General features: G+C 46.7%; 1 protein-coding gene and 1 long non-coding RNA gene across 4 annotated transcripts in view; one reads left to right on the plus strand and one right to left on the minus strand.

The window, feature by feature from the left end:
* Positions 1–26855, minus strand: part of Spock1 (SPARC (osteonectin), cwcv and kazal like domains proteoglycan 1) — a 438932-nt gene that overhangs the window by 11698 nt on the left and 400379 nt on the right. For both annotated transcript variants that reach the window (XM_050143949.1, XM_050143950.1), the window contains 2 exons: positions 6183–6299; positions 2657–2878 (listed from right to left, as the gene is read on the minus strand). In XM_050143949.1, the coding sequence (XP_049999906.1) occupies positions 2657–2878; positions 6183–6299 (339 nt within the window). The remainder of the gene's footprint in view (positions 1–2656; positions 2879–6182; positions 6300–26855) is intronic.
* On the plus strand, positions 7772–22996 carry LOC126502734 (uncharacterized). Of its 2 annotated transcripts, XR_007592034.1 has the most exons (6): positions 7772–7840; positions 9756–10012; positions 10753–10821; positions 14378–14522; positions 19172–19733; positions 22366–22996. It is a non-coding gene; the product is annotated as an uncharacterized lncRNA (long non-coding RNA). The 2 variants fall into 2 exon arrangements; XR_007592035.1 differs by lacking the exon at positions 14378–14522.

Genomic DNA, 26855 nt, shown 5'->3' on the forward strand with positions numbered 1-26855 from the left:
AGAGAGGCAATGGGCTGTGGGGAGAGGCTCTTACCTTGTAAAGGTTCCCCAACCTCCCTAAGCAGTGTCACCAGCTGGGGACCAAGAGTTCAAAGACTCGAGTCTCTGGGGGACAGTTCTCATTCAACCCAGAACAAATCTCTCTAGTTTCCAGTCACAATGGAAAATGACTTCCAAGACAATTTTTGAGAAAAAAATCTTAGAAAACTAAAACATCCATAAAACTGGAGAACACCACAGTAACTCGGGTTTCCCTTGGGTAGCAGAGGCTATCGGAACCTTAACCATAAAGTTACCAGACATCAGCATCTGCAGCAACTACAGCTACAGCTCTCCTCTGGAGAAAGCTTGGAGCCTTGAACGTCCTTAACATTGGCCTATAAAGTCCAGGTATGACACCCCCATTGTCTTTAAGCTTCTTTATGAAATAACGCAGCAAATCAAACAATAACAGATAACATGGAGGGAAAAATGAAGAGAGAAGTATACAAAATGAAAAGTCATTTTTCTCAGAACTAATCCTGGATGCTATATCATTTCAGGGCACACCACAGTGGGCTCCCGGCTTCTCCCCACACCCACAGGCTGAAGGGGAGCCTGTCCAGAGATGGCCCTGTGTTCGAGCACCTAGCTCAGTACCTTGGGTATGGCAGTGAGGAAACTCAGCCTGCCACCCCACCCTCAAGTGAAACAGTGGGTCAGGTCTGTGCTGCAAGCATTTTAGACTAAAGTAAAACAATCGCTATTATTTAGCTCTAAATCTGTGCTAGCCAATATAGTCAGAGAGGAGAAAGCAACAAACAGAAAGGGAAGGGGAAAGAATGTAATTACATTTTAATATTTAAAGGAAGATGTATCACTGTTTACACCTGGAAACGCCAAGAGAGCCAACCTGAGCGAGTGGAAACGAAGCGAGAATTCAGAGAGGGAGTAGACGGGAAGGAGGACTCATTTACAGTCGTGCCAAGATGGGAACCGTGGCGACAACAAGCTGAAGACTACCTTCACCAGCTGTGAGCAGCCTCTAAGATGACGGCCTCAACAGCTTACAGCTGGAAGAAATTTCAAATAAACTGAGCAAATGCATCCTGAGGTTGAGGAGGGAAGAAAGACATGACTGGCCAGAGCATTCTGATATAAAAATTAATGGCAAGAGAAGAGAGACCTACAATATACCAAGACCAAGGTTCAATCAGCTTTGATTTAAACTGCTTTATTAAATGTGAATTAGATGGGATAGGATTGATTTATGGATATTTAGAAAAGTGGAACTTGGTATTCAGGAATAAATCCAAGACACGGGCATATATATCAGACATGCTATTGACAGAAGAAAGATTGGTCAATAACTGACAGAAAGGAGACTAGGTAGTTATCCCCAGCTTGGAGCAGAAGCCAAGGCCTCCTGACTGTGCACATACACAGAGTAATGCAAAATCTGAACAAACAGTCACTGAATTAGCAAAGCATGAGAGAGTTGCTTTACTGGATTGAAGTGAAAAATACCCTTCAAAGCCTAATGCAAGCTTTATAACTTAAAAAAGCATATAATAAAAAATGAGACATGCAATTATATAGAAATTTAAGACTTTCTCACTAACAAGAAAAATACACAAAGTCAAAGTTGGGAAAAATCTGCAATACCAACCACTAGCCAAGCACTAAGCCCATAGATAGCACAACTCCAACAGGAAAAAAATATACAAAGAAATTAAAATTATTTTGAGGAAGCAGAAACCCAAGAATGTCCCAGAGATGAACCAAGTTATCCAGATTCATTTGTGATAGAGGATGAAGGCAGTGTGGCATCCTTTTGTCCCACGTCGGCAACAGTGACTAGGTCTGATACTACCGTGAAGAAACAGTATTCTGACTTTTCTCTCTCACCAGAAGCATCTACTCTAGCCTCTCTGAGAGGCAGAGTGGCAGCTGTGCTGAGGTGTAAAGATGCATGCTGTGCACTGGGGATGGACCCACCACCCTAGAATGTGCACATGAGATTTCCGTCACTGAAAGCTCTCCGGAGTGTCTGCGTTTCTGATGTGTGCCCAGCATCTTTGTGCACATGCATACGAGCTGCACAATTTAACACGATTAGTAGACAGACAGACAGACTTCTAGTCCACTGGGTACAGCCCCCAGGAGGCAAAGACTGAAGGAAAGCCAGACAGGAAAGGCAATCCGTGGGAAGGCAGAACACGGCCACTGGTTGGGATGCTGTGGCAGGCTGGCTCCCTTGCCTGACTTTGGTGACAGGAGACACCTGGCATCTTTTCCTTAAATCGGTGTCTTTTGTTAGCTGCAGTTTGTCACCAGCAAAATATTGTAATTAAGGAGAGTTCATGTAGCAATGGAAATATGATCCTTTTATGTTTGCATAGTATTTTTCACACTGAGAATCTCATGGTGACTTTGAGAACCACACAGCAGAGGCTTTTACACACCTATTTTACAGAAGGCAATGCTAAGCACGGGGAGGATGCTTTACCAAAGGACGGAATTACTCAGTGAACGGCCACTGTGACTCTTAGCTTCCTTAAAGTCATGTTAAATGCAGACAGGCACCTTTGGGCTTGTCTGCCGTTCCACAGGGTGTTTAATACCTGAGCCTTTCTGTGCGCAGGTCTCTGCCGGCCTCCGTGCCCCACCTCCTTACCTCCTGGCTTCTGGAAGCAGTAGCACCACTCGTTATTAGAGAGTTTGCCGTCCTTGAAGGAGTCACAGGAGTTAAAGAGGGGCTTGATGCAGGGCTCATACTTGTCCAGGTAGATGGCGTTGATCTCCGAGTGGTCCAGCAAGAGGTCATAGTTCATGTCCAACTTGTTGAACATCCAGCCCAGGGAGTCCTTGCATATGGGCAGGATGCTGGTGTCAAACCCTGTGAGAGAAAGGGACAACTCAGCTTCCCAGTCAGAGAACACATGCTCCTGTTCCCCAACCCGGTGCCCCAAAGGGGCCAGGGTGCTCCGTACTGTGTCCTCCCTTCAAGCTTACATATGAGACAGAGACATATCCTAAAAACAGGAGCCAACTTTGGGGAAATATCTTCAAGAGAGAAACCAACCATTCCCTGTGATAATGCATCTGTGATATAAATATGAGTTCCATTGTCTGCAAACCTGCCTGCAAGACGTGTCTGGGAGGAAAACTACAAACACACTAAAATATAAAGTGTATAATACTGAAACCTGAGCTTATTTTTTATGAAAAAAAAAATGAAGACTCAAAATACTGGAGAAAGGAGTGATGGTCGGGAAGACAATGGCAGTTGAATGAAGCTCCATCTATCCCAGAGGCCCCTGCGCCCAGTTCAAGACTGGAAGGTAGAGCACCCGGGTCCCGCCTCTGTTCCCTTTCTTCTTTTCTGCAATCCCCAAGGAGCCACAGGAGATGGAATCCAGACCAACTCAGACAAGCATTTGTTTCTTATTTCCCCAGGGAAGGGGATGTTGTTTTTCTTAAAGGATTGTTTCCACACGGAGACTGTAAAAAACCCACAGGAAGGGTTGCTTAGACTCAGCTCCCCGCTCTGGAAGGCACAGCACTGTGGACAGACACCAAGACCATCTTTCTCTCAGAGCCAAGGGATTACAAAGGCTCGGCTTATCCTAGGCACTGATCTCGAGGACTGGCTTTGTTTTCCTAGATGCTACAGATAAACATGTTTCTAAGCTATAGTCTACAGACCTCATTTTTCTCACTAAATCCAAGGAGCACTCCTGTGAAATGCTGTCATCTCTACTTTGTAGATAAAGAGATAACAAGGTCATGTGACTTCAGAATTGGGATTGGAACCCAGGCAGCCCAGTCCAGCTCTAGAGTTCCCACCCAGTCTCTCCCAAGCGCTCCCCTCTGCTTTCTTTGAAACATTTTTACTGAAATCATACAACTGACTTAGGGTGTCATGACTGAGATACAGTGTCTATAGTGTGGGGTCCTGATGAGACGGACTGTCCGCTCCCATGTGCCCTTCACTTCTGGGTACACCATGGGGGCCTTGGTTTAGTGGGACTCATAGAGGAAGCAACATCTTCATGGCAGATTTGCACAGAAATCTATACAAAGACTTCAGCAAACCTGTGAGCTCTTAGCAGAGGCCAGACTACCCCTCCTCCCCCACTACTGATGCTCGCTAATCCACAAGAAGCCTTCTAAGGGGAGACCTCCGCTTTCTCTTTAATAGCCTCGGCACTTTGGGCACACATTATAGTAAAAGTATTTGTTTTCCAGCTCCAGGAGTTCCCTACCAGTCAGCTCTAAGTTTACCCTTCCGCATAGATCTCCACATATTTAAATTTAGTCATTTTGCTACCAAAGGACAACATCCTTTAAGTTTTTTTTCCAGATGAGACATGGGGTAGGACATGGCCTCTTCTTTAGTTGCCATTATGATTCATCAACAGAAGATGAATTATGTGTGGCTTAGTCAAAAGGTCAAGCCTGCTCTACCTCATTTCCTCAGAAAAGGGCACCTGCACCTGGCATCTGCAGCTGTCAGAGACAGAGAACGGAGCTTGGAGCAAGGCTGGGGGGCTGCCCTTTCAGGACTTAGGGACTGGCAAATGTGTTGCTCTTTTCTCTGGCCTTGTAGGGCCAAAGTATCCTTCCTCCCCAGCATCCTTCCCCACCCCACCCTGCCCCGCCCACCGTGGTGGCTTCAGGACACCAAACCTACAGAGGCTTCAGGGACTCAGTTTGCTCCTAGGTATACTAGTATTTCCCAGGCTCCCACCTGTCTACAGAAAGTCTCTGAGGACCGACTGGAGGCTTCCAGGATGTTTCTTCCCACCAGCCTGCTTTCTGTGCAGAAGTTACTCTGAAAGCCTGGGGCTGGGCTGCTGTTGGGGGACTCATAGACAAGTCTTTCTAGATGGAAATCAGTGTTTGTTCACAAACTGCCAGGGAACCTCTAGGAGGAACTGGAGGGGGGTGGGTAGAAAAAAAAACCCAAACACCAGGGGGGGGGGGAGGACAAAATAAAAACCTCTCTCACCTCACCATTCTACAGACAGGGCTACCAAGAATATCACCCGTAAAGCACATTCTGAGAAGCAAGTGCCACCTGCCATGAAGGCCAGGGAGAGAAGGCTTCAAACTAAGCCATCCTTCCATCCTCATTGATCTTGCCAGGAAGCTATGCGTGTCCAAGAATTACCAACTGTTAAGATCATTGTTTTTGTTCTTGAGACAGCATCTATCCCTGTGGCTCAGGCCAGTCTGGATTCTGTCTATAAACAATCCTCCTGCTTCCCTAATGTATGGGAAAGCATGGGTACAACCATACTGGGCAGAACTCAAGAGACTGGTCCAGTTGAGTGACAGAGTCGACACAGCACCGTCTCACCTCCTGCCTGCAAGCCAGGAGCTCTGCTCTCACAGGTCCATCCAAACCTCTAGAGGGAAGGGGGCTGGCTAAAGACTTTGACCAGGGCATCTCGAATGCACTCACAGCCAAGGTGCCTGTGTTTGAAGGACCAGGAGGATCAGGGATCTCTACTGCAGCCGTTAGCAGCGCAGAGCACTGGGAGGTGGTGTGGAAGTGTGTGTGGCCTCTGCTCATCCCAGAGCTAGTGGGGAAAGAGGGAAGGGGTGCCTGTTTTGGTTTCTGGGGAAAGTTAAACATAGCTGCCAGTATACACAAAAGACACATGATCTGAGCTGATGGCTACACTGTTGCCCATATTAGCAAAAAGTCCCAAATTAAAGGCTCCTTAAGTTGTTATAGCCATGACTAGGATCCTATTTGGCTCCTGCAAGAAACTACGCAACATGAAATCATAATGATATTTCTAGGTGTTTACATTTCCAAAAGTGTGCAAACTTTCCAACACACATGCATCTCCATATTTAACATGGAAAAGGACTTCAATGTAATACTGTAACACGCTTAAGTTGTTAAATGGGTAGATAGTACTCTGTGTGTGTTTATATTTATACACGAATAGACACACAACTTTTTCTATATAGCATGTTTTCTAAAATATCTATATAAAGCATGAGCTCTTTGAAATCACATCTTTTTTCCAAAATAAAATATTTCTCCTGATTCTAAGCATCACCCTTCTTTAATAGTGTTTCTAAAATTGAGACTTGTTTTAAGCCTCTTTCTTTAGCTAAACCCACATGTCTGATAACGGAGAAGGGATACAGACAGCGAACTAGCAAGAACAGAGTGGGCTTACTGCCTTGGGCTGTGTCAGAGCTGGTAGGCTTGATGACTCTGTTGGCATCCTCGTGGAGAGCCCCGAACCAGTCCTTCAGCCGCGAAGCAAGGTTCCTCAGCTCCTTGTCTGTGCAGGCTGCAGGGGAGCACACAGAGCAGACAGTGAACACCCAGGCTCTCGGTGTACAAGGTCATGGGCCTCTTTGCCTGGTCTGTCTGTCTGTCTGTCGGTCTGTCTCTGTCTGTCTGTCTCTCTCTCTCTCTCTCTCTCACACACACACACACGGGATGTTACTGTCATGAGTCAAACATGGGACAAGGAAAGAGGCTGGATTCCCAGGGCAGACAGGTTGTTGGGACTTGGGACTGTCTCCGATAAAGCAAGCTGCTGGCACTTCCCATTTGTGCAGCGTCCTCCAACTCTGACTGACATCCCTTTTGCTAAGCACATAAAACTTGTTATTGCAGTTTAGCCAGAGAACATGACACCTTCCAGTGTGCTCACACTGAGAAATTGGCTCACGCTCCTAGAGAGAAAATGCCTAGGGCACCATGAGAGCCCAGGAGGAATAGATTTCCCATTTTGTATTAGGAAAAGGTGGACTTGTGGATTTGGCCTCATGTTTTTGCCTTCCAGGTACTCATTGCAGCTCTCCACAATGGCCGGTAAGTGTCTTCACCGTGGAAGAGCCCTTTCTGTCTCAGGCCTGGTCACCAGTATAATGTATGACGACGTGATGTTGGCTGATACTGATAAGGACAGGAAGAAAGCCAGGCTGATGGGTGGTGGCAGATAACAAAGTGGGCGCCAACTATTTGAGGGTTCATAGAAGGCTACAGAAGACTTGGGAAATCCAAAAGGGGATAATGATGCTGAGACAGGAGTGGACTCTGGGAGTCTCTCTGCTGTTCTCTCAGCGCCCAACTTCATTCTAAGGGAGAGAATCCTGGCTGGGGGCCCAGGCAATAGGATGCTATCAGGACACTGGAGAAGAAGCAATTGTTTTGTGTCTTTCAGCAATTAGAGAAAGTTTAAAAACCACAAGGCCAAGAGGGAACCAGGAACTGACCTTCATGACTGTCAGCTTTTCGAAGCTCTAAAGCTGGCATAGAGCAAGCAAGCTAAGAAGTTGAGCACACCACAGTTCCAATGTGGAGCTAAATCTGGTCCTGTCCCAGTGTTGAGAGGACACAGCTGGTGGCTCAGAACACGCTGATGTCCCAAGCTCTCCTCTGGAAGCCTCAGAGGGCAACGATGGAGACACAAACTGTCATCCCAAGCCCACTCCAGCCTCCAGAAAGCACAGTGATCGACTGAATCCCAGTGCCCGGCCCCAGCAGACAGCCTTGTTGTCAGGGAGAATGCAGAAGAAGGTAATTCATGGTGGGCAGCTTCCTCATTTTACAGCTCCTGTCCACTGAACCGTGGGTTGGTGCAGTGGCCAGCTTCGCAAACCTCACACAATAAAGGTCTTTCTCCAACTTCCAAACAGGTGTGGAGCTGCAGACCCAGGCTGCCTCCGTTTCATCCCCACCTTCACCTCATCTGGGATGCATGCTTTGGTATCACGTATCCTGTGCATATGCATATGCCCAGATGTTGATACCAAGTTAATAACCACCCAGAGATGCTGCTTCGTCCTTAACACACGGACCTGACTATAGTGTCAGCCACAGGTAGGACGTGAGCAAACTTTCTTGTTGGTAGTAGAATGTCACACTGTGGGGTCACTCTGCCTAGGGTAAATCTCAGCTTCACCACCCACCATAGATCTATCCCTAAATCCCGAGACCTCAGTTTCCATATCTGTAAACAAAGGACAATAAGGTCACAACAAACCCGACAGTATGGTTCAAGCTCTTAACAGATTACAAGATCGTTTGAAACATGTGCCAGATAGTTTTAGTTCTTTTCCATAATTATCTTAAATGGAATATTTAGAGATAGGCTTAGTGCAAGCAAGTGCTGTACATTTCAGAAAATAAAGACTAAGTCAAATGCAAATAATCAAAACTGACTTTGGCTACCTACAAAATATGTGCAAGTGGACACCTGTGTTATCCTACATAAGGGAATCGATATTAAACAAATGTACAAACTAATTCCTCCGGCACATGTCTCATCCCAAGCTGCTCACTCCCCAGCTGGCTGAGCCCTTGCACTGGCGGCACAGGATCCAGATCCTTCCACCAGTGCAGGCTGCCACACTGGTTAGAACCAGGCAAAGGTGGCTTCCGTTCTGATTTCTACCCTTGCATAGGCTCTCATGGTAACTAGCTACCCAAATGTCTGTCTCTTCTCCTTCCCTTTGGCCTTTTAAAATGGATTGAGAAGGAAGACAATAAGCTCCCACAAGCCACCTCCCAACACCTCTGCTAACCTGTGCTCACACACAGGGAGAGAAGCGGTTGCTGCTGAAGGCAGAGAGGTTCTTGTTTTTGCCCCAGTACGGAGTATAATTGCAGGGATGTGCTCACAGTCATCCGCTTATCAGTCCTAACCCAGAGCCTCTGGGGACTAAGCCTGTGCCTTTCTGACCTACCCAGCTCTAGACGGTAGTGTGACTGTCCAAAACCAGGATATGGACTCGCCAGTCAATCTCCCATTTGGGAGCTGAAAACATTCATTTCCCCTCTACCGCTAGTATACACCATCCATTTAGAGTGTTCTGAGCAGAGAAAATTGCCAAGTCAACTTGCGATGAAATCACTCACACACTGAGATAAATTAGTCAGCCATGTTTAACTAAACCCCAAGACAGGCAGGTAACCTGCATATTCACAAGCCTGCTGGAGTCGACCCCCGCCCCAGGCCTCTCAGAGCCCAGAGCCCACGGATGGCTGAAGGAATCAGGCCATGCAATCTTGAAAGAGTGAATATGTCACTCAGCCGCCAAGTCCAGCAGCAGGGAGCCATGGCGTGGCTGGAGGGAGATCAGAGAACGGAAGCAGAGATAGAAGACACCCAATTATTGGGCCCAGTTCCTTTGCGGTATCTTCAGCTGAGTGGTCTTTGAGAGGAGAAAGCCAGGCGCAGCCTGCCTGGAGCATGATATATTCCAGAGGAATAAAAAGGGACAGACGCCTGCAGAGAGCTGTTTGTTTGGATTTGGCGCTCCAGCCACAGCTCAGGCTGGCTGCCTCTTAAGGTGTCTAGCACTCCCTGAGATGGTGGGACTAACTAGAAATCACAGCTTCGGAACTGGGAATCCAGAGAGTATTTCCCAAAGTAATGTTTTCCAGTCTGGAACTGCGAGCCACACCCACCTGCCATTCCCCTCTGCCAGGAAGAGGGACGATTCTTGTCCCAGAGGAGTTCTGCCTTACCCCCATGCCCACGTCTCCTGGTGGGAGAATCAGTCTGCAGAGCAAAGGATGCTCTCCTGGAGACATCTGGTTAAACCAGGACAACCAGGACCAGCATGCAGGCATCACTGAGGTGGGAGAATCAGTCTGCAGAACAAAGGATGCTCTCCTGGAGACATCTGGTTAAACCAGGACAACCAGGACCAGCATGCAGGCATCACTGGGGTCTAGCGTTTCGGTTCTGCTCCCTGTCTCTACCTGTGTTTCTGTTGCCCTTTTCGGCTAGGAAGTCTCTGCTCAGAGTCCTCCGCTGCAGTCCTAGCTCCCTGTTGGGTCACTGCATCTTTCCTGCATGACTCCATCTGCTCCAACAAGACCAGGGCGTTGACAGTGTCCCTGCGATTCTCCGACAACCCCTCCAGCAGGGCCACATCCAGGAGGCAGGAAGTGGTACCTTCAGACATTTGCCCTCAGAGCAGACATTTGGAAGCTGCTTTGGATTTCTTCATGTTCCTCACCTTCCCAGTCAGCTGGCCACAACAGGTTTGTTTCTGTCACTGCCTTCACTGCCTAGTCCAGTCCGTGGCACCAACGTTGCTCCCACTGGGTTGGCCACGACAGGCTACTACTCTCTACAACCTCCCAACCCAGCAGCCACAGTGACCGTTCTGAATGGGACACTGGGTCAAGCCACTTTCTTGTCTGGTACTTCTGGCTCCTGGGGTGCTCTGTTAGCTGAGCCTTAGTCCATGGTGTAAGTGGCCCGTGGGATCAACCCATGGTTTTCCCTGCTCTGCTGGCCTTGCTGCCCCTCCCACTCTTTACCTCAATGTCCCTAGCCCGGTCACCTTGCCCACGACTCCCTTACATCTCAGTTTTAAGGTTATTTCTTTCCCGAAGTCTTCCAGGCCAGTGCCATCTCCCCCTTGATCGTAGGAGCATAGACTAGTGCTGCTAGCCCTCAGCATGGAATGCAGCCTGCTACCTGCTTGAAGGATGCTCTCATTATGTAGCTATTGACAGACTCTCATAACCCTCTCTCCGCCTTTTGTAAACTGTGGTTCTTCCATCTGTGAAATGGCAAATAGAAGCTTAGCTGCTGGCATCATTGCATGGAATCAGATATCGGTAAAGCATAGCTCACAGCGACTGGCACGTAGCAGGGACTCATATCCCAACTGTCTGCATGATATGTTGGCATTTTATTGTTATGCTTTATTTTTTAAAGTCCGAAGAGATGGGGTTGATATAAAGAATAACATCTCCCCTCATTTATTTTATAGCTGTGCCGTGCAGAAGGCCAAGAGACTGGGGTTTCAATTTCTGTCTGCCTTCTCCTGGTTGGATAAGCGGTGAGTTGGGTGACTGGTGTGACTTCCCCGCACCCACATTCCCAGCCTTATTGTAGGGGGTATGCAGTAATTGTTCAAAATATATTTATGGGAAGAAAACATGAATCATTGATTGAGCCCATTGGTTACAAAATCCCAAGTCAAGAGCCACACTAAGTGGTAGGATTGGGGTTTGAAGCTAGGCCGCTCTCTCACAGGGTCGGTTCTACGCCGGGAGGGTTGGGGGAAGCAGCTTCCTTGGATAGACTGGGCTTGTGGGTAGCCAGCAGTAATGAGTGCAATTAATAAACCTGGTCAGGCCTTCACCTGCACTGGGAGCTCCTCCAGTGACACAGAGAGCAGCTGGCCCAGCAGTTCAGGATGGAGAGGGCAGCAAGGGAGGCTCGTGCCTTCATTAGCGCTGGTGTGAGAACGACGGTCATTCGGGAGAACGGCGGAACAGGCTGCCTTGTGTCACAGGCGCAGTCACCAGGGCTTCATTAGGAAAACGAATAGGACCATGGCACATTATTCTACACGGTACAGAAAGACAGCTCACTCCCCCAGGAAACCACAGCACACAGGCGGGGAAGGGCCCAGGTAATATGGCGCTCTCCCAATGGACTTGTGTCTGCTTGCAAAATATGACCAGACGGCAAAGAGCAGAGGTGGCTCCGCAGAAGCTAAGCTGCCCAGAAAGCCAGCATGGTGATTTTCCATATGTGCTTTCTTACATCCCCACCTGAGAGGCAAGGAGCTCGCACGGGTATGGAATGGGCTGGAACTGAAGGCTTTCAGCAGGTGACCCAGATGGCAGAGGAGATATGTGCTGTGGCCAAAGCTAGAGACAGGGCCCCTCTTTGTGTCACTGCAGCTTGGGGCAACAAGGAGGAAGAGAGATGGTTGGTCCGTCAGTATTACCTAGTGGGGCAGTTAAGATTGCCAGAGGAGCAGCCACCAGGAAGAGGCAGCCATGATGCCTGCTCCCCATCACCAGCCTGGCTGCTGGCCCTGGGGCCCCTATGGCTAGTCCTTCCCAGGTCCTCTTCCCTCCCACAGACGACACTAAGGCCTGGCGAAGAGCAGACGAGGAAGCTTTAAAGTATGCTGCAGGCCCCTATCCTGAGCTAGCCTCTGGTTATTAATGAGCGTGGCAGCTGAAAGAGAAGATGGCCATTCCAGAAGGCGACTTCTGAGAGGACGCGTGCAGAGGTGCAGAAAATGCTGGGGAAGCGACATAAAAATGCAGACGGTGACTGCATGCACATTCTTATTTAAATCAAGCGCTAGCACCTACCTGAGGGACAGGAACAGGCACCTGTGATGGTGTCCCTGCGCTAGCAGCTCTAACTGAAGCTGCATCTGAGCATCCACGGGGGATGTCTGAAAATGGCAACCCTGACATTACGCCAACATCCCGGGATACCTGTGCACCTCTGCCTGGGGACCGATTCTCCTGGTCTGCTCCTCACTGCATGAACTTCTCCAGCTCGAGAGCCCAAGTTAAAAACCTACTCCACCTGCCCAAACCTACCTCCTCCCACAATCAGCCTCACGGATGCTTAGCTCAGGGCTCTGCAGAGGCTAATATGAAAACAATCCGGATTTAATTTAAACTTTAGTGCCTCGGAAGGTAATTAAAGAGTTGGGCCAGACTCAAGTTCTTTCTGGGAGCAAGCCGAGAGGCCTCTCCGCAATGGAGACCTGGTGCGATGGTCCTTTCCTGCTAATCTCCCTCAGCCCTCCTAGGTACTGTTGTGAATAATTACTTCATCAGAGCAGCTCTGGATCAGTGAGCTCCAAGTGTTTGCAATTAGCAGCTTCGGCAGAGGGTCCAGCTGAGCCTTCTTTCTGGCGACGATTAGACGCTGGGATAAGACTTCCAGAGCCAGGATCTGAGCAAAGTCAAGGTTCCTCTTAACCCACCCTGTCTAGGCTAGTTTCCCCTCTCACCAGTACAGCCTCGTGCTGCTGGTACCCGCGGGGCTCTAGGCTCCCCTTCCTCCACGGGACTAGATCTAGTTGTTGTGTATCTGACATTTAGCAGGAGTTACGATGCTTGAGCAATAGACAGGAGGGCTGATGAGGAAATGCTGTAAGACCTTGACAGAGGAAGGGCACAGTGACTCCAGAGTTCCCTTTAACACGGCTCTGATAAACTGATAACACAAATAAGCAGACTGAAGCTGCTTATTCAGGTTTTGCAGCAACAACCAAAACCATTCTGCCTTCAAGGGCTACCAGGAAGTCAGGAGCGAGGAGGTGGTTTTTGGAAAGACAGGTCACTTCCAGATGAGACTGCGGATGAGGATCTGCCAGTCTTTGGTCTCCTTGCCATTGTATCGGAGGTAAAGCCCAACTAACCAGCAGAATTCCAGGAAGAATTAAATCAGAACAGACTTAAGCACTCAACCACAGGCCTGACACCTAGACCACCACAGCCAGCAGTGATTCCCTGCTGTGTTTGTGGGCGCAGAGCAAGGCCATGAGGGACCAAATGGGAAAACTGTAAAGGCCAGACCCTACACACCTGGTGCTTGAATGCAAGTCATCTCACAATGCTACCCAGAAAGCCCTGATTCTCTGCTGCCATTCAGAGAAGTCCTACAGATAGTGAGGGGAGACCCCGAGACTCCAAACTCAGCGTTCATCTGCTCCTGTGTTACAGCCCATGATCCCAGTGGTTCCCGCTCTGCTCCTCCACACAGTCCCCGCCTGGCACATCGGAATGATCTTGTGGTGCACTGGCAGCAGGCTAGGGACTGTGCTCCCGTTAGACTTTTGAATACCAACCCCCAGGAGACCAGTTGTCCTCAAACAACTGGCAAACCTTCAGGAGCCCCTGCTGCTTCCTTTTCTGTAAATGGGGACAATGGCGGCCTGGGTCTTACTCTCAGCTGAAGAGGTAAGGCAGAGCGCTGGGAGAATTAAGTCTCAAAACCAACAGGAAGCTGCCACTACCTTCTGAGCTGGGGGCTTTGGGAGCGAATAGTACCTGCTCTCGAGAGAGTAATATTGACGCTTCAAGCCACACGCGACTCTAAAGGGGGCTCCATGAAGATCTTCGGAAAGCACACACCATGAATCCCATTCTAACTGGAGCTCACTAGACAGACTAAGCTGTGCTTAAATTAAACCGTGTCACACATGATTCTAGCTTTTACTTTTCAGTGCGTAAAACATCAATATATATGCATGTACTCTTATCCTTAGAGAAGGTGCTGTTTTATGCAAAAGCAGGAACAAGGAAGGAATTAAGGCTCTGTCATTCAGGAGCTTGCTAATAAAACCCTCCTTAAAAAGCAGTCTTTGGAAGAGCTTCAGATACTGACATTAAACCTGGAAGCAGAAACGTTAACTAATTAATGGTACACCTCGCAATCGGGGATGGATGCATTTCCTATTAAAGCCATTAAGACTATTCTTGGTAACCTGATTTGAGGCGGTTCAATGTTCCCTCGATTCTAACGACAGCCCTCCATTTGGGAAAGGAGATGTGTTTAGAGTCTGCCCGCCATTTGTAAGTGTGCATTCGCAGAGTGACACTTGTTTGTTTCCCCCTTGAACAATCTCACAGGGAAAGTTGGCCAAATGAAAGAAGCTTTGGAAACTTCGGATAAAATCCACAGCCATTCATAATATTCCGAGGCAAACATGCATTATTGAGTATGCAAAATATTGACTATAAATGCCAGCTCTGGATTCAATTGTATTTCTAGCAGGTGAGCCAGCATTTGCCTGTAGAGGAGACTCGGCATAGGCTGATTGATGTGGGAGTGTCATATATCAATCTGTTGATTTCATTGGCTGAGCAATAAAGAAACTGCTTGGCTTAGCTTAGAGCATAGATGGGAGGAGGAAACAGAATAGAATTCTGGGCGGAAGAGGAAGTGAGGTCAGACTCTGCTCTGCTTCCAGAGAGACCCAACAGCTCTGCTGGAGCAGAGACGCCATGCTCAGCTCTCCCAGGCAGCTGCAACCCACAATGGACTTAGGCTAGAATCTTCCCGGTAAGCGCACCTTGGGGTGCTTACACACATCATTAGAAATGGGCTAGTCCAGGTGCGAGAATTAGCCTGTAAGGGCTAGAGTTCATGGGCCAAGCAGTTCTTAAATGAATACAGTTTGTGTGTTGTTATTTCGGGCATGAGCTAGCCAAGCGGCCGGGGTGTTGGGGACGCAGCCCCGCCGCTCCTATTTCAACAGATGGCGCCCAGACGTGTGGCTAACTGAATCCACAAAAAGCCTGAGAAAGCTTGGGAAAGAATGGAGTGAAGCATGTTTTCTTGGTAGCAGAAATTTCTTGGGTCTGCTCCGCTTGCTAGAGGCAAGCAAGCGCTCTCATCTAAGAGAGGCTTCCTGACTCAGCTTCAGCTGCAAAACCCTGCAGCTCATTAAGAGGTCCTGCCACGAAACACTTAAACGGTGTTGGTGAAAAGCTGAACGCATGCTTTTCGGTTTTCAGCCGTAGCAGGAAAAAAGTTGTGCTGTTTAAAAATGCCGGCTTTCTGGGCCGTCCTGCCAGGGCAAACTCTGACTGAGGCAGGAGGGCCAGCTACAGAGAGAGGACTTGACTGTTGTCTGTTGTAGCTCGCTTGCTGGCAGGGACCTTGAAACGCCATAGAATTGTGCCTATAAACGCGGCTACAGCCTGTATCTCCGCCATGAGGCTGGAAAGCTAAGGAATGGACTGGATCTAGCTGGCAAAGCCACGGCTTTAATCCTACTCATATTGCTCAGTAATTTAAAGGCTCCTGTGGTCAGAAAAACAGAGAGAGATACAGTAAAGAGATTCAAAGATAAAGAAAATGTTTAAATGATTTACAGTGTGTTAAAAATATATGCAAGCTAAAAGTTAAAAGTTCTTAAAAAAAAGTAAGAAAAAGAGAAGTTGTGTGTGGTAGTACACGCCTTTAATCCCAGTGCCTAGAAGGCAGAGACAAACAGATCTCTGTGAGTTCAAGGTGTGGTAGCAAACACCTTTAATCCCAATGCCTGGGAGGCAGAGACAGGCAGATCTCTGAGAGTTCAAGGACAGCCTGGTCTACAGAGTTATTCCAGGACAGAGATACAGAGAATATAAAATGAAAGTAAAAATAAACTTAATAGAGGTTAAAATAAAGCTCACAAAGATGGAAAATACACAGAGAATCTTGATACTGTATGCTATTATGCTCTCTTTGAATTGTTTGAATGCTGAGGAAGGAGCAACAGATGCTAAAAGATATTTGTTTATAAATGCTGCTGAACTAATCCAACGTAGAGATTTTAATGCCTTGGCTTTGATATTTGGATCTAAGGACGTGATGCTTTCAAAAGGAGTTTCTTATTTTGTTTTCACAGAGGATGAGACCCTGTTCATTTCTTCTATTCCGATATGGTATGATGGACCACGCCCTCCTGAACGGTTGCTGTGAATACCTTCAAAAAATTGCTTCGCTCAACTTCCAACTGAGATGAAACTAGCACACAGGTTATACCACAAAAGACCTAATTAACAGCGCCCCCATTCAGCAGGAAGCAGTTTGGAGAGAAAAAACTACGCCCATGTTCCCAAATATTGTTTACAAATGTTCTTTTACATTTAAAGGGGGATATGATATAGATATGAATAATTTGCATTGGTATGGATTTTAAGGTCAATTTTGTTATATGCATTTTTGATCTTGATTAAGGTATTGTGTTGTGTAGTTCATTTTAAAATGTAATGTATAATTAGGAAATATAAGTTGTTAATGAATAATCATTAATAATAGTTAAGTTTGTAGTCATGTTAGTTAAGATTTTCTAGATGTGCATACATATATTTTAGATAGGCATTCTTCATATTTTTCAAAGATTATAGAATATGGCATTTTAAATGTTTTAATAACTTAGGACTTCTCATGACAATGAGACACTCTGCTCCTGGCATCACCAATCTACTTCAAGAGGAAGATGGGCATCGAAGAGGATCCTTATGGAGTTTGATAGCCATTTGGCAAGAAACTGCTCTTGCCTGGACTATTGCATAAACTGGACACAGAGAACCCGCAGAGAGAGGACTGCTGAACTTGCCTAAAGGTGAGATGATCTTTCGGGGTTCCTGCTTCATGAAAGAGTCTGCAAGACATTCTTCAGGACAAGCAGATAGTGACTGCCTTTGAAATTTCCTGCATTGTGGAAATGTCTGCTGGAAACTATGGGCCTGTAGGCCGAAGATGGATGCCCCAACGGTACAGAGGAACTTTGGGTGACTGTCCAGGCAGCGAGATGTCTCTGTCATTTCTAGAGCTTTGGATGTTAAGTTAAAGCCTTCTTTTTTTTTTTTTTTTTGTTTAAACAGAAAAAGGGGAAGTGATGTGGGAGTGTCATATATCAATCTGTTGATTTCATTGGTTAAGTTATAATAAACCAACTGCTTGGCCTCAGCTTGGAACATAGATGGGAGGAGTAAACAGAATAGAATTCTGGGCGGAAGAGGAAGTGAGGTCAGACTCTGCTCTGCTCCCGGAGAGACCCGACAGCTCTGCTGGAGCAGAGACGCCATGCTCAGCTCTCCCAGGCAACTCCAACCCACGATGGACTTAGGCTAGAATCTTCCCGGTAAGCGCACCTTGGCGTGCTTACACAGATGATTAGAAATGGGCTAAATTAATATGTGAGAATTAGCCTAGAAGAGGCTAGATAGAAATGGGCTAGTCCAGGTGCAAGAATTAGTTAGAGTTCATGGGCCAAGCAGTTCTTTAAATGAATACAGTTTGTGTGTTGTTATTTCGGGCATGAGCTAGCCAAGCGGCCGGGGTGTTGGGGACGCAGCCCCGCCGCCGCTCCTATTTCAACAGCTGATGTGACCATAGAGGACAACATACAACTGGCAGTTGCAATGAAGGAGTTCAGGGCCACCCAGAGGTGTTAGGTGTCCCCAGAGAATAAAAGCCTTGCTGAAGAAGTGGCGGCTGCTATTCCCATGCAAACACGCAATGAGGTGCTCTCCCCAGACAGGCTGTAGATGGGTTCAACCTGGGTTACTCAGGGTGCCGGAGCATAACGCACTCTGCTATATTGCACACTACATAAGCAAGCACATTTCCGGTCTACAAGGTAACAGACCTGTGAGTAGCTTTAGAGACAGAACTCTGTGTTTGAGGAAGGGATAATTCATGAAGAATCTCCATCTTTAAAAAGAAGTTTAACCTGATCAAATTCAACATTCAAATCTAGGTATTACAAAGTATAGTTTTTTTTTTTTATTCTGTGTTTTCAATGCCTAGAGCACAGACATTTCTACCCTTAAGCAAGAGAACACTCCACTGCTAGTTAGCACTGCAGTGGAGAGCTAAGGGCAAACTTTGAGCTGAGATTTTAGGCTGGGTAGGAAGTCTAGGAGGTACCTGGAACCTACGTTTGGCTTCCTTAGGGAGGGGACACTAAACACTGTCACAGTCATAATCTAGTGACAAAAGAAATGAGACATAGAGTCCCTCTCCCCCACCCCCAGTTTAGAGCAGATGGTGGTGCCTTAAACCAGCCATTTGGAAGGGAGGCGACACCACACCCTCCGGTGACAAAGGACGGGTAAGTAGCGGTATCTCCATGTTCTGAGTCCAGAGTAAGAGGAGGGAGGCCAGAACTGGACTGAGAACCCAGAAAAGGGTCACTGAAATGCCCGAGTCTGTCATCTTTATTCTCATTAGGTGACAAACTGGGGTCCCATCAGGATTTAAGAAGAGACTGCCCAAGATGGAAGGTACCCCAAGCTGAGTGCCCGGTTCACCAACCCTTGCTCCCTTCAGGGTAGAGACTCACTCTCAGTCTGTCCTCTCCCCAGCTGTGAGTGTGGCTGACATGAGAAGTAGCTGGCATCTGAGCCCACAGACCTTCCAAGACTACCCCTGACACAGGATGAGGTATCAACCACCATTACTTCCAATTTGATCAGAATTGCCAGTCTAGCGAGCTAGCATCTACATGGGAAAACAGTAAGCAACTTCCACCTTCCTCTCCATAGACAATAAAGAAGGTACGCAGAAAAGGGTGGGAATTTCACTTTCATTAGAACTAGGAGAGAGAGAGAGAGAGAGAGAGAGAGAGAGAGAGAGAGAGAGAGAGAGAGAGAGTCTTGAAAGCCAGAAACTTAGCAGATGGAAGTGAAAAGTAAAATGTCCACAAGGGTCTATAAAATGATAACAAACACAAATATGTCTGCCTCCCTAAAGTTACTGAAATGTTCTGCTCAGCAAGCACTAAGGGATGTGGTGGGGGTAAGGGCTGGAAACAGATTGAACAGAAACCACACAGGAAGAAAAAGGCATGAAAAAGGGGGGGTGTGCATCCTAGAGGCAGCGGAGCTCAGAAAACACACCAATATAGTTCCTTGTGTTTTGTGCAGACAAGAGGCTCACTGTAAAATACAATGGAGTGTGACAGGGACACTGGAAGTCGACAGAGCGGAGTAATGAGCAAAGCCCCCGTGGGCCTGATCTCTTTACAGAGACAAGGAGGCTAGGCCCATGCAGAGGGGCCATTTTAAAAGGGAGCCATCTGTCTGTCCTGGTAAGTTGGATGCTTTTGGAATGGTGAAGTCCACAGAGGACAGATTGGCTACCCTCCCCTGAAGACTCCCTTGTTCTTATTGTTTTAAAGACTGTGACCCTGTTGGTTTAGAGACTTCATAGCAATTGGGGGAAAATCAGATATGACAACCAGAGAACACTGAGCAGAAAACATGAAAATGGGGGCCAAGCAAGCAACAGAAATGAAAAAATTGCCTTTGAAGAAAACAAGAAGAAGATAAGAACACAGCACATCAAAGCTCAGAGGAGGAAGAGGCAGGATGAGAGAAGCTGAGACTGGAGGAAGCAGAATGGACAGGAACGACAGCAAGCAGGAGGACGTCAGAGTGAGCACAGGGACCAACAAGACAAGGGGAGGAATCGCTGCACATCAGAGAGGTAAGTGACAGCCCGGAAGCAGAGGATGCTCCTCATGGGGATAACTGATGGGCTTGAGGATACCATGGGAGCATAAACCAGAGTGGGCTGCAAATCCAATTCCTTAAGTAAATCCCATTTTACAATCTGGGCCAAAGGAATGGCCTCAGGATGGCCAATATGAAGATCCTCTTAATCAAATCACTGGATTTTCAAAGAAAGTCAATATGGCGGTAGAAGATACATCCTAGGGACTTCTGAGAGAGAAAAGTACAATGCTGCCTCCAGATTTCAGCAACATTCAGGGTGGGAAAGCAAAGCCTGAGCCAGAGCTAAGGCAGAGAAAAACACTGAGAGATAGCGAATCAAGTCATATAGGGTTTTACAAAGCAAAGGCAAGCGCTAGGAGAATCCGCATATTGCCAACTAGAGGACAGAAAGGAAGGAAGCTTTAAAGAAAAATGGAGGGTAGGGGAGAGAGTAAGAAAATCATCTGGGTTTTATCACTGTTTATAGTGTTGGTGGGGGATGTTTGTAAATGTCCCAAATTTTAGCTACTCAGGAGAATCACAGGTTTAAAGCACACCACGACTAAATAGGAATTATAAGACCAACTTGGCAACTTAAGAAAACAAGCAGCCAGGTGGTGGTGGCTAAGCCAGGTAGAGGTGGTGCAAGCCTTAAATCCCAGCACTTGGGAATTAGAGGCAGGTGGATCTCTGTGAGTTCAAGGCCAGCCTGGTCTACAGAGCTATTTTCAGGACAGCCAGGATAACACAGAGAAACCCTATCTTGAAAAACAAAATAAAATAAATAAAGCAAACAATAGCACCAACACAATCAAACTTAACTTCAATAGCAATAAATGTAAATGAGCTAAATTCATCTCTCAAAAAGATTATATTTCTAACCACGTCACAAAGAAAAATCTAACTAGATATTGACTACAAAAGATTTAACAGAATTGAAGGGACTCAGAAAGGCTACCAGATGTTTTCATTATAAATTTCCACTGTGGAACTCATAGCTCATTTGTGGTCAAGAATACAAGCTCTATATGGCAGTACTGTCTGAGATAACAAAAATCAGGAAACTATTCCAATATCCCCTGTAAGTTGGTTATAACACACCCACCCATTGTAATCAATAGTTGATACAGTTGTATCATGTACAGAACTCTTTGGGACACAAATTTTAAAAATAAATCAACATTCTATATCACATAGGATCCTTGTCTGTGCTTCTATAATACATCAAGAATCTAATAGGAGTTGGAGAGATTGCTCACCAGTTAAGGGAACTTACTGCTCTTGCAGAGGACCTAGGTTCAGTTCCCAGTACCTCTACATTGGCTCACAACAGTCTGTAACTTGAAGGAATCCAACACACTCTTCTGACTTTGTGGGCACTGCATGCTCATGATGTATATACATACATGCAAGAAAAACTAATGAGTCTTCCTCTGTCCCACCAGCCAGCTCCCAAATAATGACATAGAGACTTCTTATTCATTATGAAAACGGGGTGTATAGCTTAGCCTTATTCCTAACTAGCTCTTACAACTTAGCCCTTTTCTATTAACCTACATTGCTATCATTTACCACCCATCCTTCTTCCTCCATGTCTCCTCGAGTATTTCTCTCACGCATCTGGATTCTTCCTTCTCCTCCTCTCTGCCCAGAAGTCCCACCTATACCTCCTGCCTAGCTATTTGCTGTTTACCTTTTTATTACACCCAACCACAGCAATACACATTCACACATTCCCATGAAACACTCATATACACAAAATACAAATATAAATTAAAAGATTGATAATAGCAAGATAGAACAATGAAGGGAGAAATGGCTTTAAAAAAGAAAAAAGAAAACAGGGTGGGGAGCTTTAATTTGGGAAACTATGAAAGGTCAATATAAAAGGAGGGGGGAAGAAAAATAGCACTAGAGATGTTTGGAAAAGCTGTAAAGAATATTTTAACCACAATTACATATAATAAAAATAAGTATATATCTATAGATAAATAGACAGATAGGCCAACAGACGAATGGATAGATCTAGTTTTAAATGATGCTCTATCACTTGGGTTGACCCCAAGAGCAATAGATAATCAGAAAACCCTCTGATTCAGGACACGAGAAACCTTTTTTGAGTTGTCAGTCATGGAGTCCCTTGGACTCCCCTAACCATATAGGCTATTGCTGCTGTGCTTGGCTGCCTCCCAGAGGCTGAGGAAAGTCCCTATTGCTGAAGACACCATGCACTTTAGACACACGACTCGAGGAATCTGACCTATATCTGATCTGAAACCCCCCCCTCCCTGAGACTAGCTTTCATAGTACCAGGAGTTGCTATGCAAGCTTCCAAGGTGGAGGAAGCAACCAATAGTCCTGTCCAGCTGATGCCAGGAGCCACAACAATGACCAGCATGCCAAGATGTCCCTAAGGGTGCAATAGCAGCACTCACAGCTTGGCAGTAAACAAAGATGTCTAATTGGACTTGAGACCTGACCCATTCGGTAGGAGAGAAATCAGGCCCGGCACAGGACATTAAGCCAATGCCTGGTCCTAGTGAGGCCATGCATGTCCTACGAACACTTGAACTAAACCACGTGATTCCTAATGGAATTCTAAATACATGTCCTTCTACCCACAGGTAAGCGTAGTTCTCGGGCCTCATCAAAGCTCCTCTTTGCAATGGATAGAGATCACTGAAGAAAACACAACTGGTTTGAATGAGGAGAACCTGTTGTAGGATGTCCAGCTCCATGGATACATCTTCAATACAGCTCCTGCATATAAACCTCAAGAAACACTGCAGAACAGGGGCCAGGAAGACTGTATGAGTGGTCAAAGGGCGTGGGTGTGTCTCCTAGAAATGACAGAGAAGCTTCCCATGATACCTACACAAGACCTGGATAAAGGAACTCTCACAAGGCCTCATCTGTAAACTGAGCTACCGGTAACCGATGACAATGGCAAGATGGAATATTAGTCCTTTCAGGGATGGGCCCCCTAATTGGTTTTCTGATACTAATTGATTAACCCTGAAATCATGTACGTACAAGGAACACTAAGTAGTTTAAGCAAGGTTGTATTTATATATTTATGTGTATATACATTTATACATACATATATATGTAATAATAACAAAGAAAAAGACCATGAATTTGAGAGAAAAGGTAAAGAGGGATGAAGGGAGAAAAAAGTTGGAAATGGTATAGCTATATTTTAATTTTACTTTTGAAATAAAAAGTAAATCTTTATAAAAAGAAACTTTTCAAGGACACATGAAAATTAGTAATGACAGTTTATTTTGGGGCAGAAGCCAGACCACTGGGAGAAGAGCCTGTATTGCTTTAAATGGCTTTTGTGTGTGATATAAATATACGCACAGCATCAAAACAATGACACCGTCCTTGCCTGTCTCCCTCACCCAGCCACCTGCTCCCTGAATCAAGGGACTGCACATCACACTCAGTCATCTCTGCAAAGTTAAGGTCTGGAAACAATTGTGGCTGGTTGGACTTCACAGAGGATAAATAACTGGATGAACAGATAGGACAATAGGAAGGATGAAGCTTGGGTCTGGACCACAGGGGACTTCTTACCTGCAACTCAAGACAGTGCGCACCCATCCATCCATCCACCAGTTTTCATGCTTACATGCTGATAATTGGTTTTTGACCCCAGAGGGGCGAAATCTTCCTTAAATGCAGGACTTTTGAAATCCAAACAATTTGTGTATTGTTCTGCATTGTTTCCCGGGACCTGGGGGAAAGTCTAAAAGAAGCCACTCCCTAAGCTACTCTGAGGAATACAGAGATGATTAAGACACAGCCCTCGCTTGATGCCCGCAATTCACTCTCAGCTCTGATCTGTAAAAGATGGACAGGCACGTCCCTCACACCAAGCTTGTGGAGTTTAGGTGATGGAGTCAAAAGTGCTCTCTCTGAGTGCTCCCTGATGGGGACCCAGGGCTCAGTCGGGTCAACCCCCCTGGAGGAAGCTGTACATGCAGCCCAGCACCTGGAGTCCCACTTCTCTGTGCTGTATCACAATGTGCCAACCTCCTGGGCTGGCCATCGGGGCAGGAAGGACGTTGCGGGGTCCCTGATTTACCCCTAGATCCCAGCAACCTGCCTGGTCAAAAGCAGACTTCAGTGGGTTTACAAAAGGCATAATAGGGAAAAATCTGAACATGTTTGGTGATGTGAAAACAGGTTCCACTACTGCAAAAGCACTGAGAACTTGCTTGGTGAATGGACTTAAGTCCCCGCGAGATCAAAATGGACAGCTAAAGTCAGGGGAACACGTTCCCTGCCAAACAGTGAATGGACCTGAAGGGGACAGGAGAGCAGACAAGGATGAAGATAGCTTGTCTCAGCCAAGCCCCAGAACGCCTCAGGGTGGCCTTTTGTCTGCACCGCATAGCTGAGAATAGCAAACCTTCCATCTTGCCCATTTAAGCCTACCCATTTGAACCCAGGACCAAAGGATTCTTGTGTGCCTTGAACCCACAAAGGAAAGAGGAGCTCTGACCATTTGACCACAGACACTGTCACACCGACTCCCTAGGCTTGGACAAAGGAAAGGCCAGGACACCTGCTCGTTCTCAATGAGTACAGGGTCTCTTGGGCTGAGCCTGCATCTACTACTTTCTAGGCTGGGGTTGCCTCCAGTGCTAACACTTCAGACCTCAGACCTCTCCTGCAGCAGCCTGGGAGACCCCAGACAACCTCAGCTTTGTCTGCCATGATTGCAGGGTCCTAGAGTCCCCTCACACCTGGCTTCTTTCAGCCCTGGCTTCTCATTGCTGTCTGGGTAGTTACCCCTGTGTAATTTAGTTTGCCAGTGTCTCTGCAAGCTTATTTGAAAACCATGGAAGGCTGCTTACAGAAAATTAAGCTTCATTTTCTTTAAGCATCCAGCCAGCGGTGCAGGCAGGGGCTGACGATTTGGAGATAACTGGCTTTTGCATATGTAAACATGATGCATTTAGCAAATTACGCAGACTTCACACTTCAGAGCATTGAAGAAAACAAAGAGGTCTTCCAGGACAACTCCAGTGCAATCGAGCCTTTCCGAAAAGGATGCAGAATTATTGGCTTGGAAGAAGAATGGAGCGCAGACAGGAATGGAAAATAACAGTTTATAGTGTGAAGCACGGGCAGAAACAAGAACTGGAACAGGTCTAATTTTAAGTGGTTTTATGGCAACTCTAAGGACTCGTAGGAATTATAGATGGTACGTGTTTTGAGATTGAATTCACAGTAAAAAGACATCGTACACTCGGATTCAATTCCACGGGGACCCCGTGTGCTTCACAGTTTCCCAGGACATGGTTTTCTCCTTGGGCCTAGAGAGAAAATTCTAGGTCTGCCTTAAGCTAAAAAGCATTTTGATAGGAAAAGCGGCCCTGCAATCTATGGGACTTTGTTTCCGTTCTCCACCAGGACCTGTTGCCTCTGTCCCTTTTCCTATCTCATCATCCACCAATTATACCTGAACGTGTAATTAAAAGCCTTACTCGGGTAAAAGTAGCTGTTAGTAGCCAACACCATAGAACCAGACGGGTCAGGTAGGAGAGGAAGCCTGCTGGAGTATCTGCACATCTGCAGGCTGCAGGAGAGGCAGCTTAGGTTTGCAGTCCTGCAAGTAAAGAACAGTCATCAAGACCAGCTGCTGGCTTTAGGGGTCGGATGGTATCAAGGCAGCGTGGCTGGTTTTGTTTTCTAGAACGAATACCACAGACGCCCTGATGCCCCAAGAGCTGTTAGGTGTAGAACATCTACTGCCACCAATACCCGGCTAAGACTTCGCCTTTGTTCTCTCCACTTCATGCTAGTGACAACCTCTCGGTGCCCTCGTCATGATTTCTGCTTTACGGATGTGGACATTAGGCTGAAGGAGGTTAAGAGAGATTTTTCTGGCTGCTGCCGAGTGCTCATTTAACGACAGGCACTAAACACACAGACACGACCTCACTGAATCATCAGACCAGCTCTGTGCACGGTATGAACCTCAATATATCTGCTGCAGGCAGCGGACCCACAGCCCGTGAAGTCAAGGGACTAGTGTCGAGAGAGCCAGACATCATACTCAAGGCTAGGATACAGACATGTCTGTTCTGCTACATCCTACTCTGCCCCTTTTAAAAAGGGGGCTTCTGTCTTAGTCAGGGTTTCTGTGGCTGTGGTAAACACCACACCCAAAAGCAACTTGGAAAGGAAAGGGTTTATTTTGGTCTGCAGCTCTCTGGTCACGCTCCATTGCCAAGAGACGTCAGGACAAGGGCTCAAGACAGGAACCCGGAGACAGGAACTGAAGCAGAAGCCATGGAGGAGTGCTGTTTACTGGCTCCCCATGGTTTGCTCAGTCTGCTTTCTTATACAGCTCAGAACCACCTGCCCAGGGGATGGAACTGCCCACAGTGGACTGGACCCTCCCACATCAATCATAAATCAAGAAAATGCAGCCCTCCCCATTTTCCAATAGGCTGATCTGATAAAACATTTTTATTAAGTTGAGAGTGCTTCTTCCAAAATGACTCTGGCTTGTGTCAAGTTGACGCAAAACCAGTCAGCACAGTCCTCTGAGTCAGCAAATGAGAGGGCACCAGAGAGAGGCTCTTCATGTAGCCAGAGGTCATGCTGACCTGGAGATGATGTGGTACTTCCCCTCCACGATCTTGCCAGTGTGTGTATGTGTACACAGGTGTATGTGTGCACGCACATGTGTGTGATTCCAAGGGATACTCATTCACCCTCACCACAATGCACCTGAGATACCACTGCTGCTGTGGGACAATGGTCTTGTGCCCTGTAAATATCTGTCACTTGTATTGCTTTAATAAAATGCTGATTGGCCAGTAGCCAGGCAGGAAGTATAGGTGGGGTAAGGAGAACAGGAGGATTCTGGGAAGAAGAAAGGCACAGTCTTCAGTCATCACCCAGATGCAGAGGAACTAAGATGAGAATGCCTCACTGATAAAAGGTACCAAGCCATGTGACTAACACAGACAAGAATTATGGGTTAATATAAGTTATAAGAATTATTAAGAAGCCTGAGATAATAGGCCAACCAGTGTATAATTAATGTAGGCCTCTGCGTGTTTCTTTGGGACTGAAAATCTGCAGGACCGGA

This window comes from Alexandromys fortis, unplaced genomic scaffold (assembly GCF_014885135.2).
Source record: "Alexandromys fortis isolate MF-2015 unplaced genomic scaffold, M_Fortis_MF-2015_v1.1 scaffold_1, whole genome shotgun sequence".
Classification (NCBI taxonomy): domain Eukaryota; kingdom Metazoa; phylum Chordata; class Mammalia; order Rodentia; family Cricetidae; genus Alexandromys; species Alexandromys fortis.